This window comes from Primulina huaijiensis, unplaced genomic scaffold, assembly GCF_012295235.1.
Source record: "Primulina huaijiensis isolate GDHJ02 unplaced genomic scaffold, ASM1229523v2 scaffold40231, whole genome shotgun sequence".
Taxonomy (NCBI): domain Eukaryota; kingdom Viridiplantae; phylum Streptophyta; class Magnoliopsida; order Lamiales; family Gesneriaceae; genus Primulina; species Primulina huaijiensis.
In genome coordinates, this window is record NW_027359501.1 from 37185 (window position 1) to 51970 (window position 14786).

Genomic DNA, 14786 nt, shown 5'->3' on the forward strand with positions numbered 1-14786 from the left:
GAGAGAAAGGGAGATTACTGATTACTCTCTCCCACATAATATATATTTATTTTGATTTTGATCAGTTTGAGAAAAAATAAGTAAATAAATAAAGCTAAAGATACACACACAAACACGCACAGCCTTTGCTTCTACCCGTCTCTTTCACTGTTGCTCTTCCTTTTTCATCTCTTTGAACTCCATCTTTTTCCTACAATAATCTCTTTTCTTTTTTCTTTTCAACACTCCATATTATTATTTCAGAAAGATTCCTAGCTAGAAACAGTACTTAAGAGTACTCCAACTCATGGCTGAAGGATTTGAGCCTTATCATGTCCCACAGCAAAGCAGAAGAGATAAGCTGAGGGTAAACCCACAAGGGTGCGTAGATAGCCATCTTTTAGCGTGCGCGCCTCTGGTCGTCCCTCTCTACAATCCATCGCTCATCTCAGCGGATTTGATCAGCTGTGCTGCTAACCTGCACCACCGTCAAGGGTTCCATCTTGAGACGAACGGTACCAGCGCCGGACCTAAAGAAGTGGGTATGAATCTGATGGGTTACGTGGGTGGAATGAATATGATCAGTGGGGCAGCAACGGCTACTTCGACTTCTTCACCTTCCACGAATCACATACTTGCGGATCCGCAGCTGTCTGTGCAGATAAACCCTAGCACTATTCAAGATATCAATGGTGGCCCTTTTATCTACCCACACATCAATTATAGACCAGTTCTTGATCAGTCTTTTCATGGAAATGAAGTAGTTGTGTATACCCGTGAGCCCAATAGTAACTGCGCAGCAGCAGCAAGTGGTCAAAGCTTGTCTTTGTCGTTATCTTCGAACCATAATAATAATCTCCCACTGGAGCTGAATCTGCAGAGATTTGACTCTACAATGTTCGGTAACAGCAAGGTGAGTGGAGGCTATTATGTTGCTGGAAATGGCGGTTCTTCTTCAACCCAGTTGTCCAGAAGTTCAGTGCCTTTAGGGCCCTTTACTGGTTATGCTTCGGTGTTGAAAGGATCAAGATTCTTGAAGCCCGCGCATCAATTACTGGAGGAACTTTGTGATGTGGGTAGGGGGATTTTCGAGGGTAAAATTGCAGTTGATTCATCTTTGTTGGAACCGCCATTGGAAAGCCTTAGCGGAAATGGAGTTGATGACGATTCTTCACTGAATTGCAGTGATGGGAGTGAACAAACTAGGAAGAAATCAAGATTACTTTCTATGCTTGATGAGGTATGCATCTTGACAATATTCTTCGTATATATTTATATACAAGTTTATCCTTTTTTTACATATACATATATTAGTTTAAAGCTTAATCTTCTGATTTAATCATTTTTTTAACATTATTTTCATCTTAAATTTCATCTTCTGTCAGAACTTCTGGTTTTTTCAGGTTTATCTTAGACTCCGTGTCTAAATATAACTCAGACTAGATAGGCTTTTTCGAGGGCCTAAACACCATTGTGTACAGATTAGATAGGCTTTTTCGAGGGCCTAAACACCATTATGTACAAGTATGAATTAGTGGCTGGAATAAGCATTTGGCTTTGACTATTTGTTGCAGAAATTATTGTCTAGGGCTGTAGTAAACTGAAATATATGCAGCACAGATTCCTACATGATAGGAAATGTGTAGGGAAATAATGTATAGTTTGGGAAAATTATGAATGAGGGAATCTAATAATGTTAGCAAAGATTAGGACAGCGATGTTCTGAAAATCCAAGAGCATTGGCCCGTGATTTTTGTGTAGGGGAAAAATTAACGTTTATGTGAATATATTTATATGATATAATGTAATTTAATACCAGATGAATCTATATATATATTTAAAAAATTTGAGATGAGCACTTATTGTTGATAATGTTAGCAGGATTGGCTTGCATCTGGCGTAAAGTTATTGATCGAATAATTAAATTAAAAGCGTTTAAGCCAATTTAATAATTTAAATCATTATTAAAACATGTGAAGTATAAGCTGAAGAATGAAGACACGATAATTATACTCAGCTTTGGTGTTATAGTGCCTTATCTTTTAAATTTTTAGAAGTGGAGAATATGATTCTGTGTGTTTACCATATTTGTAGTACCGCATTACTTAACATTAAAAAGTTCTTTTTTTCTAAAGTACTGATAGATATCCTCATAGAACATGGTGTATCTTATGATTAACATACTTTAATAATTTTTTTCTGGTAAATTCATTAGGTTTATAAAAGGTACAAGCAATATTACCAGCAAATGCAGGCGGTTTTCGCTTCATTTGAATCTGTTGCAGGATTAAGCAGTGCTGCTCCATTTGCAAGTTTGGCTATAAAGGCTATGGCCAAACATTTCAAAAGTTTGAAAAATGCCATAATGGAACAGTTGCATTTCGCGAATAAATCACAAGGCAGAATGAATTATGATAGGGATGAAACTCAAAGATTTGAAAATATGGGAAGAGGGACGTATTGCCAAAGGCCATTTCACAGTCCCGGATTCGTGGATCAACCAGTTTGGCGTCCACAACGCGGGCTTCCTGAGCGAGCTGTCACTGTCCTTCGGGCGTGGCTGTTCGAGCACTTTCTACACCCGTAAGAATCGGTCTTGCTTAAAAATTCACACAACCACATCGATTTTACGGTTTATCATGTTCTCATGTGACGATTTTCTTGTGCATACATAGAGTGTCTCTCTTATACAATGATTGGTTTTTGTTACTTCTGTAGTTATCCAACTGACACGGACAAATTATTGTTGGCAAAACAGACTGGTCTCTCGAGGAATCAGGTACGTGTTCTTTAATTATCCCTTGCTATACACTTTCTATTGATATATACTGTAGATAGTTCTAGCACTTTCCAGCAATTTATCTCGAGTAACGATGTGTATGAAAGCATTGTTACAACTAGAAGATAAGAGTGGGGCTGAAACTCGAACCTGAAAAAATATAGGGGAAAACATAACTATATATCTTTATGGATATTTATGTGATATCTAACAATTTATAAATCTTTATGAAACTTTCAGGGGGAAGAAAGCAATTTCCCAAGTCAATCCCCTCTCGTTCCCCTATTGCGTGAAAAAACTTGCATATTTTCTCTCTTTCCCTTTCCCGATGTCTGAGGTGTCCTTATGATGCGAACTACATATATATTACTGTTTCTCAGGTCTCGAACTGGTTTATCAACGCAAGAGTAAGGCTTTGGAAGCCGATGGTGGAGGAGATACACATGCTCGAAACTCGTCAGGGCCAAAAGGCTTCACAACAGGATGACCATTTGCCAACAAGTTGTTCGATTGAGTGTGATAACACATCCTCCTCAATACAAAGAAATGGGGATTTCTCATTGAAACGCACTCGAAATGACTTCACTGAAGCTGCTCCTACTGGAGTCGAGGGGCCAATTAATTTGCCTTTCAACAAGCTGTCACATAATCCTCACTTGGGCGTCGGTACGAACAATATTGGTGGTAGTGGCGGTGTTTCTCTAACTCTCGGCCTTCATCAGAATGGTATGGGATTATCGGATTCGTACCCGATTACCACGGCTCGACGCTTTGGCCTGGATGCTCATGGTGAGGAATATGTAGTTGGTGGATTCGCAGCACATAGTCGACAAATTGGAGGGCAGCTTTTGCATGATTTTCAAGAATCTGATCATTGAATCCCCCTGCCACAGAAGGTATTCTTAATGCAGTTCACCCTAATTTTGCATTTGAAATTTCTTTAATATACTCCTTTCTGAACTTTTCATGGCTTGAATTCATAGCTGATTAGCACCTGAAAGCTACTTCCACAACGTCTCTCTTCTACTTGTGCGTATTAAAAGGACCATTGTCTATTAGACTCTAATTAATCAGCAGGATTATTGTCTTGGTAGATCCTTTATCGAAGTATTGAAGCAAGCCAATGGTTTCATTAACGTTTTGACGATTTTATATTCGAACATGACATCATCTTTATTTCTTACAGCGACTACAACTGCTATCATACGTTCCAACCGATCACTGATGATGTTTTATGTCTTTCGACATGTGCTGAGATGCTTTTCTTGGACAGACAATATGGTACCACACCAGAAATGTAGCATGGTGGTATGAAAAATGAATTAAATTATAATGTTGTATTATTGTTAAATTTGGACGTGCGAATAAGTTGACTGTTGGTAAATGCTAAAGGATTCGTTACTTTTGTTATTTTTAATTTTAATAGTTACGTGATCATCAATTTATTGATTTTTATAAATTTATAATAACCCAAAGTAATCTACTCATTATATAATAATTTTCAAATTTTGACTAATTTCCACCCATGAGTAGTTTATTTCGTTATTCGTTTCTTTATTCCAATAATTATATTTGGCATCAACCATTCAACAAAAGTTGTAAAAGGAGTAATTCTCGAGTCTCGAGCAATCTCTCTTTTGTATTCACTTAATCAAATTGTAATCATCATAAGCATAATATATAAACGGGCTTAAAAGATTATTATAATACAGTGTATAAAAAAAATTATATAGGAATTGAATTAGCTAAATTAAGAGTTTTGGAGGTAAAATATATGTATATAATATATGCTCTCATTTTAATCAAATTTATTGTAGGGAACTAATTATTAACACTTAATTTAGACCCTATTAAATTAAAGGACAATTATTACAAAATTAAGAGAGTAATTGGATCCACTTGGCCACACTTGGTACACCTAGGTTGACAGCAAGCGCCATATAATACCCCGGCGGCGCCACCCTCCCATTCGGCAGAGCTATACACTTTATCCTGTACATTCCACCACCTTCCACCATCGGAGTTTCCACCGATAGCTTCACCAACCTCTGCCCCTGGGAAAATGAGTGGGTTGCAAAAGGTGCACTGGCGAAATTAATCTCCATTACCCCGACCACCGGCAGCGCCACCGCCGCAACCACCTCGAACACCTCCCCGTATTTAATTCTCTCCGGTACCTCAACCAAAACCGGTCGGATATTCGCCTTATCCGGAGACAAATACTCTGGCGAAAAGGCTTCAATCCTCAGTTCCGTTGGGAACTCCGTACCAAACTTGTAGAAACGATGCGGATTGCTCCCGGCGATCAGAATCCTTCCGTCTGGCAACAAGTTCGCCGTCGAGTGATACATTCTCGGGACTGATGACGGGTTCAAAGTCATGAACCGAAGCCCACTCGGTTCATCCGGGGGAAATTTAGGGAAATGGGACTCGACCGTGACTTATTTAAAAAAAAGTATCCACAAGTCAATTTACATAAATGTCTTTTTATTTAAGTGTAAATACACCATTTACTTAAATTTTTAACATTAAATCCATCCATCTCATTCAGTCGATCGATTTATTGTTCTGTTTCTTCGACTCGCTTGAAGAAAAAAGAGTCGACCTACAAGTCGTAGATCTACACAACATTTTATTTGAGTCGACCAAGATTTGATCTAGGTCGACCAAGAGCTTGGGTTGAAGATTGGTCGACCAACCAAAGGACCAAATTGGTCGACCATGGGTAGACCAAAAGCTTGTTCTACCATGGTGGTCTACCATTGTCTACCACCAAGCTTTATCGCTGGTCGCACACCATGGTAGACCAAGCTTTTGGTCGACCAAGCCTTTGGGCTTGGAGGCTTGGTCGACCAAGCTCTTGCTTTGGTCGACCAAAAATAAATGAGTAGATTTGGTCTACCCAAGCTTGGTCGACCAAGCCCGACCAAAAATGTTTGGTCGACCAAAAATATTTGGTCGACAAATATGACCGATAATTACTTAATTTTAAAGGATAATTACACAATTTTGATCAATGTTGCATGTTTTTAACATATGAATCACATAATTTCACAAGTATGTTCTATAATATTACATGATTATGTTACATGTTATGACATATGAGTCACAATTTCACAATTATGTTATATGTTTTAACATACGAATCATAATTTCACAAATTTCACAATTATGTTACTATGCTACATGTTTTAATATATAAATCACAATTTTCACAACCAACTATGTTACATGTTGTTTTAACATATGAATCACAATTTCACAATTATGTTATATGTTTTAACATATGAATCACAATTTCACAAGTATATTATATAATATTACATGTTTTAACATATGAATCACAATTTCAAAAGTATGTTATATAATATTACATGTTTTAACATATGAATCACATATTTAGCTGGGTCGACACAAAGTAGACCTTGTTTTTGGGTCGATCTTGTTGCTTTGCTTTTGGGTCGACCCAAAGGTATATCCTACAAAATTCAACAAAAATTAAGAGAATAAGATAATTAGAATAGACAAAAATTAATAATAATAATAATAAAAAAAACCTGACATAATTATGGATTCTTCTTGGTCAACCAAAATTAGTTGACCAAGAAGAATTTTTTCTTGGTTTGGTCGACCAAGATGAAATAATAATAAAAAAACAAACAAACCTGACATAATTATGAATTCTTCTTGGTCAACTAAAATTAGTTGACCAAGAAGAATTTCTTCTTGGTTTGGTCGACCAAGAATTCATCTTGGTCGACCAACAAAATTAAGTTGGTCGACCAAGATTAATTGGTCGACCAAGAAAATTAATCTTGGTCGACCAACTTAATTTTGGTCGACCAATTCTTCTGGGTGTACTCTTATTTTTTCTCAAAGTAGATTTTTGGTCGATTAAATTGATTTTTGGTCGACAGATCCCAATTTGGGGAAAAAAGGGTAGGTGACTCGTAAATTTTAATTGGGGAAAGATGTGTGTCGACCAAGAAGAAAAAAAGAGGAGAATTAATTAAGTTAAAGAGTTTAATTGCAGTTAATGTAATAAGTAAGAGCCAACTCCTTGTTTCTTAAAAAAAAAAAATCAGAGTCCTTGTTTTTTAAATATTTTCTGTCTCACCCCTATTTTTTTAATTGGCCCGTTGATCCGGTCTGTAAAGAAGCGGGTACAAACATGGTTCGGAAGCTAGCTCAAACCCTTGGGTCCCAGCTCCAGCTCCATTAATAATCATCACATCACCAGTCGGCAAAGTCACCATATCCCCCATAATTCTACCAAACGGCATGTTCTCCGTTTCCCATTCTGGGTCGGACCCGGTGGCCTCGATCCGCCCGCAACTACCAAGTGCCGGACTATCCGTTATTCTCTGCAGATATGCACCGTATTCTGCTCCGCCGCATACCACAACCGTGGCCGAGGAATAATCACCAGTTAACGGAAGCATTACCGAAGATCCCGCCGAGGGATAATTTCTCGGACCACCCTCGAGTACTGGATAATTTTTCGTCACCCTGTGTGTTGTGTGGTCAAACAACACAGCTTTATTGTTTGCAAAAATGAAGAGTTCTCCGGTGGGGAGTAAATGAACGTAGGGATAAAGATTATCCATTTGATTATCCTCAACCTCATCCAGAAATGGTAAGTTAACAGCACCGATTTCTTTTCTAGGTGGGAAATATTCCACACTGTTCTCAGTTCTTCCACCGATGATAATTACTGACCCATCGGGTAAAATTTGATTAGTAGCATACCACCTTCCATGGTACAGTTCAGTATCCTGCATTTCTTCCCAATCACAAATTGTGCCCGATTCACAGGGAACAAACTTTCTGATTTTCTTGAATCCGTCCAAGTCACCGCCTGTCTGGAGGAGGCTCCCGTCTGGTAAAAATTGGCCGGAGGAGCACCACGTGTCGGTGAGAATCGTCAGAGGGCGGAGCGTAAGGGTCTTTAAATATAAGAGTACAGAGTGTGCGGTGCAGTCTTTTCGGGGCGGGTTACCCGGGATGACCCGGCAGATGTTTTTGGGTAGGGGTGCCCGTGATGGGCCAATGTGTGTGCGGTCGATGAGGACGACTGTGTTGAACCGGGTGACGGCAGTGTGCATGGAGGAGATACCGGCGTCAGCAACCAGGAGTTCCCACTCTCCTGGAAGATCAGCTGCGCGTGTGACGGTGAAGAAAACTAGGAGAAGGAGAATAAGCTTCGTGGAAGTCATAGGTTGTAACGAGAAGAAAGAAGACCCGAGTTACAGTGAGCTGTGTCGGTGGTGATGATAGACAGTGTTGTCTGAAGATAAGAACCACGTTATTGCTCTGAATAATTGATGAGGAATTCAAAATTTTATTGGACTCTCTTTGTTTTATCAATAGCTAAAAGTTACTCTACCAAATATATAATTCAGTATTCGTTTTTAGTATTATTTTTTCTTAGTATTTTAATAATGTATAAGTCTTTTATTAGAAGGTCTCACATATCTTTATTCGTAAGACGATCAACTCTGTTTATATTTAAAATAAAAAAATAATAATTTTGACATAAAAATTTATATTATTTAATGAGTGACTCAAATAAAATATTCGTGTCATAAAATTGATCCGTGAGATTATCTCACAGGAGTTTTTATGTTTAATAATATATCTTTATTAATTAAAATTTTAAAATTGTGTAATTATTTATTAAAATAAATTAAATAAAGATAAAATATGAAGTTTGCATGTAAATTTTACTTCTCCAATTAATCTATATAAAAAACAAAAATAGTATAATTTTAAGTGTGCATATGTGTGTGTGTGTGTGTGTGTATATATATAACCCACACAAGGATAAATTAATTTCAGCGGAATAATACATAAGGATAATAGATAACGGGGGATATAAGTTGGAATAATTAATAAGAGGAAGATCAAGTTGAGAAGTCATAATCCCATGGGACGGGATTTCCATTCATTTTTGGGACCTCCTAATTTGTATCATCTGTTATTCATCAGCGACTTCAAAATTTCTGATATCGACAAATCGTATCGGGGGCCCAAAAAATGTAAAAAAACTCAAAAAGGTTAAACGTCTTGGTTTTTGCATGAAAAGATGTGGGAATCTCATGCACTTTTTGCTTCACATAGTGGGTTTGTTCAACGCTACCCACATAGATATGAGAAAATTAGTTAAATAATTTCGATCAATTCTTTTTTAAAAAAAATGACATCCTCAAGTGTATTTGATACATAGAGTATTTGAAAAGGTCATTTTCTTAAAAAATAGTTAACCGAGTTAAAAAATAAAATACTCCTATAGATATTTTTCCAAAACTATTGAGTAGCTGACATGTGTCAAATTTTGATTCACGTGGACTCATTATGACACGAAGCTGACATGAATCGACTCCACCATTATTTGGGACACTACCCATTTGGGTAAAGTCGAACAAACCCACAATGTGGAGAGTAATGTCTTGAACTTGGTGAAAAATTCTTGGAGTAGAATTTTGTATCAATCCTACTTATTATGCTGTGATTATGAATGAATATGGATTTCAAATTTCATGCCAATCAAACCGCTCTAGTTTCCAAAATTTAATGTTTGACAAATTCATTGGGCTTGTTGGGCTTCTTTCATGTGAGTTAGCAGATGGAATTAATCAAAAGCTATCCAATTAGCTAGGGCCTTGGCTATGGAGATTAATAAAGTCCTGTTTGAATAACTGCATAGGCTGCTCCCAAGTAAGAATATTCATGTGGCCTACACTAAGGAATGGACATGATGGGATACCCAAGAAGATTTTAAGAGTTAAAACACACTGGCCAATCGAAAATTTGCATTAAGCTATGGTAATCCCTTGTACATTTACTGGGCTACATCTTGAAAACATTTTCGAGAATAATTTATGCATAATGGTCATAACATTTTCTGGAAATTGCACTATTTTCCATTCTGGCTTTTGATGCTTATATTTTGAATAAGAAGGCTTACACTGATTTTACTTTATTTTTGTTAAAGCTCAGGTTCATCACTAAAAGTACGGAAAAACAGATTTGGGAATTTAACTCTACCAAGTCCAAGAGGCCATTGGATGATAAAAGATGGAGGAAGTAGTAATTTTTGTGGTCCTTGGCCACAACGGCTGCTGCAGAACGTTTTTTGTTATTATATTTTGTGCCTAAATTTTTTTTTTCCAGTTTTTTCATTAAATATTTTCCAATTTTTTACTAATTTTTTTATTTAAAACAAGCACTGATGTTCATTGCGACTATCTCGTGAAATGTCCATTGAGATGAAATAATAGGCTCTCTCCATGACGGCCTCCACGACTATTTGACACACAAGATATGCCAAGTTTCATCGCCCCACCAACATTCGGGGGTCAGCTAACTGTAAACATCCCGATCATTACAGAACAAACTTATAAAAAAAAAACACTGAAGAAGCAGAAGTGGTCCATATTCAAACCAGTACACTTTTCCATGGAACACTTCTTGCAATCAACAATACATAATTAGCATGAAACAAAAGCTTGTAGGAACAAAGATTTACCAAATATAACATATATTCAACATCCAATCGGCTGGAAAGCACCGAGCCCATTATTATCAACGAATTTTAGGAAGAAAGGAAAGGCGCAGTCGCTAGCTATATATATATATATATTTGCCATGCCCGAACATTATAACCACAGGCAGCCTATCACTATATATGCATCTACCATCCCTATTACAAAAAAGGGTGATGCTGTTGCTTCAACTACCTTTTACCATATTGTCCTGGAAAACATTGTAACAAAACTAATAACCAAATCTTGAAATTTTGTATCAATAATATATTTGAAAAGAATAAATACCGTGATGAGTATATTATTCACTTTCCATGAAGATGGGGTCTCAGTAATAAAGAGATCCTGCAAAAGAAACAAAAAAGCGGTCAATAATGGAAAATTTCGCCAGCAAATGGTACATGAATTTAAAAAACTGGCCTACCCTGCCACCAGTTCCCTCTTGAGGCACTGCCTGACTCATCTTCTCCTCCATCTTTATTAAACTAATCACAAACCAAAAGTACATTAAAGCATATAGTTAATTTCGTTGTAATAGCTTTCCCTATACACAACACTACTGTAACAATGTGTGTGAATGGTAAAAAGGTATCTCTTTTAGTCGAATCAGCCAAGATAAACAAAAGAATTATAGCCTTCCCACACATACAAATTAGTGAATTCCCCTTCGTATCAATCACTTTAAAAAAGGTTGAAGAGTTCTATCGATAACTACTTCTCTCAAAACCCGAGTTCACGAGCTTTCGACTAAAAGTATTGTTATTATTTTAACATACTACTTGGCATATACGCTGGAGACTATGTAACCAAGACCAACTTGATAAAATCGATAAGATTTCATGAAATGGGGCCTGTAAAAGCTTTGACCCTGATACAATGTTAGAAACCACACAAGCTCATAAGAAATAACCTCAAAAAAGTATTCACGGAGACAAAAGTTGACTTAGGAGAAAAAGAAATTCTTAAAGTAATCTGATCTTTATGTTAACATGTGGATTTGATCCCACATTTACTATAAGGCTACTTACAGTAGTGAAACAAGGATTTGGAGCAGTCGGGGGTCGAGAATAGACATCTTGACCCCCGTAGTAAATTGATGAGTTATAGTGGAATGGATGTGCTTTTTGCTCATGATGATACGGATTCATCTCCTTGTTTGTCGTGTTCTGGCTTCGTCCTTCACCACTTGAAACATCTTTTTCTTGAAAAGAGCCTAAGATTAATCCAACCCCCCCAAAAAACGGTATAAATCTCTACAATTCAAGAATAAGTAAACAATTAAAATAAATAACCCCTCCTGAAATATACCCGAAACTCCGTTCTTGGCAATCAAAGCTTGACTTCCAGAATCGTGCTTCTTCTCTGCTTGAGATGCATTCAAGGACTCACTCCCAGTGCCCTAAAACCAACATATGAATTTAAAATAGATAAAAAAAACTATGTCTGTTAAATTTTATCGTTAAGTTACCAGGATTCGGACACACTAAATTCATCGTTACCAGCTTTAGGTTCAGTTTCAGTTGTTGAAAGAAGAGCTTTTGGAATATTTAGTGCAAGTATGCAACTATAGACAGTTTCAATTGAAAATGCTTATATCTTCTAATTTCGCTCCCACTGACTGATTAAATGTCCTGCTGCGCCATTCGCTCACATGCAAAAACTCGAGGGAGGAGCACTGCCTGACGTTCGTGGCCGGTGTTCCCGCACCAACAGAGCCAAAAAAAGGTAAGATTTTCCCATCGATTCCATCTACTTTCTCACATTTAAAACAACAGGTTATATATAATTCATCTAACACGACCTTAACATGCTTTTCGACGGATGACAATCGTCATTTTACATCCTGTAAGTCCCAAATATATTCAAATCGCCTTATTTCTAAGCATAAATCAGCATACTGGAGCCCTCCAACTAAATTTCGAAACAAGAAACAGAGAACAAAAATATCAAAAAATTACATATGCAGTAAAAAAAAATCTTGCTGCCAAAAAAGAAAAAGGCATTGACAAAATTCAATTATTTGATCAAGAACAAATCAACCCAAGAAATGATTTCCAATACCTGAGCAGTAGGGGTGAGAATTGAGCCAAAAATCGCAGAAGATGAAGCAGCAGGAGAAGAATCATTAACCCCAAAAAGATCAGAAGTAAATGAAGAGCTCGATGGCTTGCGTCCTTCCATTCTCTCTCTAAAATAACCCTATTCCGAAATCACTAAATTAATTCCTAAAAACTTGAATATATATGAAATTAGAGATTTGGCTCAAAGGGTGGCTGGTATATATAGACAAGAACCACCGCCAAGAAACGTAACCGCCGAAAATCTCTCCCACATAAAACAGAAACTTTTGTACAGAAAGCGGAAAAATGGCCAAAAATAAAATTCATAAAGATGAGAAAAAAGAGAAAGAAACAGAGCAAAACACGTGAATGATCTCTCTCTTATGCATATTTACACGCAAAAAAGTATATTTAATAGATAGGAAAGAGAATAAATTAAATAAATAAATACAAAAAGGAGAAAGGAGAAAGGAAAAAAGCAAGAAAAAGAGAAATCCTGCCAAAACGGAACTCTCGCCTGATCTAGGTTTATTTTTTCCCTATTATTTATTGTTCATAAAATTAGGGATATGCATATTCTCCCCCTTTTTTAAAATTATTGATTCCTTTTCAGTTTGTTTATCCGCTCGCAGATCCAGTTAAGTTAGTCTGCGTTTTTATCCTCGGAAAGTCACTTCCTTTGCTCCTTCAAATCTAAGTGAAAGATGACAAGTGGAAAAGCCGTGGCCCAACATGGGACCCATCTTCCTGTTTTACTGGATAATTTTTGGGGGAAATTATTCATATTAACATTTTTAATGAATTCCGACGAGGATATAGCGTGATTCTTGTTGGTTTCGATCAAGTTTAATAGATTTGTGAGTTCGTACCTGTGTTTCATAACATCTGAAGCGAAAATTTAAAAATGAGTTTTTTTGTTATTATAAATAAGGCTAGAATTCAATTAGCAAATAATAAATACAATAAATAATACATAAATACATAAGAAACAATATATTACATAAAAAAACAAGTCAATAAATATTTGAAATAATTACATAAATAATAATCGTCTAGCTTTTTGGAGGAAAAAATATATATCAAATTTGTATAATCCAGTTTTCGTATCATTTCTTTATTAATCAACAACATAGCTAGCTAATTTAGTCTATTTTATGAAATTATTTATCGAAGATAATTGTTTATTAACTTCAACTTCGATAAGCTTCTTTATGCTTAAGCAACTGTTACGAAGATAGTTAACAAAATCTTATAAACAATATAAATATTTGAGAATAAATTATTCATTTTTTCCAAACATTGTAGCATCTTAAAAAATTGTTGAAGTTTTATACATTACTTAATCAAGCTAGTTAAAAACTAAATCGTTAACTTCTCCAAACTCAAGAAATGCTCTAAAGTCTTTTTATATTGTTCAAATTGTTCAAACCGAACTTGAAGAAAAGATCGAGTTTGATCAATTATAAAAACAAAATATTCAAATTACTCATCTTTTTATTTAATATTGAGCCAAAAAATTATTTCAATAGATTATCAATTCAAAATATATAAGTTGGACCTTTTCAAGGACCCATCCCTGAAACAATGGACTGTTTGACTTAGTAAAAGGTCCGGCCTCCTGTCACATCTGGGATATGGGAAAAACAATGACACAGTGGATAGTTGGAGAGGGTCCGCTGAGCAAATAAATATGTTGGATGGGGTAAATAAAATTATCGATTTATCAATAAATATTAACGTTTTTTTAACATAAGAGAGTGTAATTTAAATCAATTCTACTCGTATTTATAATAAAAAATAATATTTTTAAAATAAAAAAATATGTTTTCATGAATAATATAAATAAAATATTTGTCTCATAAAATTGATTTGTAAGACTATTTCATAAGAATTTTAATGAATGCGTTATGCCTTGCTTGCAATCTTATCAATAACATGGATGATTAATTAGTAAAACTAAACAAGGTCCTTTTAAAGATACTAATAATAACATATTTCTTCCTTTTAAAACAAAATTTATAATGATCATCATTATTATTTTTATTATATTATAATAGTTCAACACCCTATAACAACTTATTGAGATTGTGATATAATTTTGGATGTACCTAAAATACCATTTATTATGATGTGTTTGGTTAATTTATTAAATGAACACAATTTTTCATTGATGAAATTATTATTTTGAATATGTAATGTCCCATAATTTGTGGCAAAATATAATGTTTTGGCTTTTTTTTTAAATATTAAACATCATTTGTTTCGAAATACTTTAAAAACATAAATCTATTACATATATATCGTATATAATATTTGAATATTATGTTAAATGTATAACGCGTGTGTCTCAAAGATTAGTTATTCTAATTTTAGGTCATGTGAATAAGAGAATATTTGCAATATGTTTTTAGATAAGTGATTAAA

General features: G+C 35.4%; 3 protein-coding genes across 4 annotated transcripts; 1 reads left to right on the forward strand and 2 right to left on the reverse strand.

Moving 5' to 3' along the window:
• Positions 1 to 23: 23 nt before the first annotated feature.
• Positions 24 to 3636, forward strand: LOC140969096 (BEL1-like homeodomain protein 9). Its single transcript, XM_073430317.1, has 4 exons — positions 24 to 1219; positions 2195 to 2562; positions 2698 to 2758; positions 3139 to 3636. The coding sequence occupies exons 1-4, from the start codon at positions 287 to 289 to the stop codon at positions 3634 to 3636; spliced, it is 1860 nt and encodes a 619-aa protein (XP_073286418.1). The 5' UTR covers positions 24 to 286.
• Positions 3637 to 4533: 897 nt separating this feature from the next.
• LOC140969061 (aldehyde oxidase GLOX) lies at positions 4534 to 8214 on the reverse strand. Its single transcript, XM_073430276.1, has 2 exons — positions 6900 to 8214; positions 4534 to 5159 (listed from the first exon to the last, which is right to left on the reverse strand). Exons 1-2 carry the CDS (start codon positions 7972 to 7974, stop codon positions 4636 to 4638), a joined length of 1599 nt encoding a protein of 532 aa, XP_073286377.1. The 5' UTR covers positions 7975 to 8214; the 3' UTR covers positions 4534 to 4635.
• A 1778-nt stretch (positions 8215 to 9992) lies between these two features.
• On the reverse strand, positions 9993 to 12974 carry LOC140969099 (uncharacterized). 2 transcript variants are annotated; one of them, XM_073430321.1, is made up of 6 exons: positions 12364 to 12974; positions 11611 to 11701; positions 11331 to 11515; positions 10704 to 10787; positions 10591 to 10629; positions 9993 to 10513 (listed from the first exon to the last, which is right to left on the reverse strand). In XM_073430321.1, exons 1-4 carry the CDS (start codon positions 12481 to 12483, stop codon positions 10710 to 10712), a joined length of 474 nt encoding a protein of 157 aa, XP_073286422.1. In that variant the 5' UTR covers positions 12484 to 12974; the 3' UTR covers positions 9993 to 10513; positions 10591 to 10629; positions 10704 to 10709. The 2 variants fall into 2 exon arrangements, with proteins under 2 accessions (XP_073286422.1, XP_073286421.1); XM_073430320.1 differs by having other exon boundaries at positions 10591 to 10647; positions 10727 to 10787; positions 12364 to 12971.
• Between the last annotated feature and the right edge of the window lie 1812 nt (positions 12975 to 14786).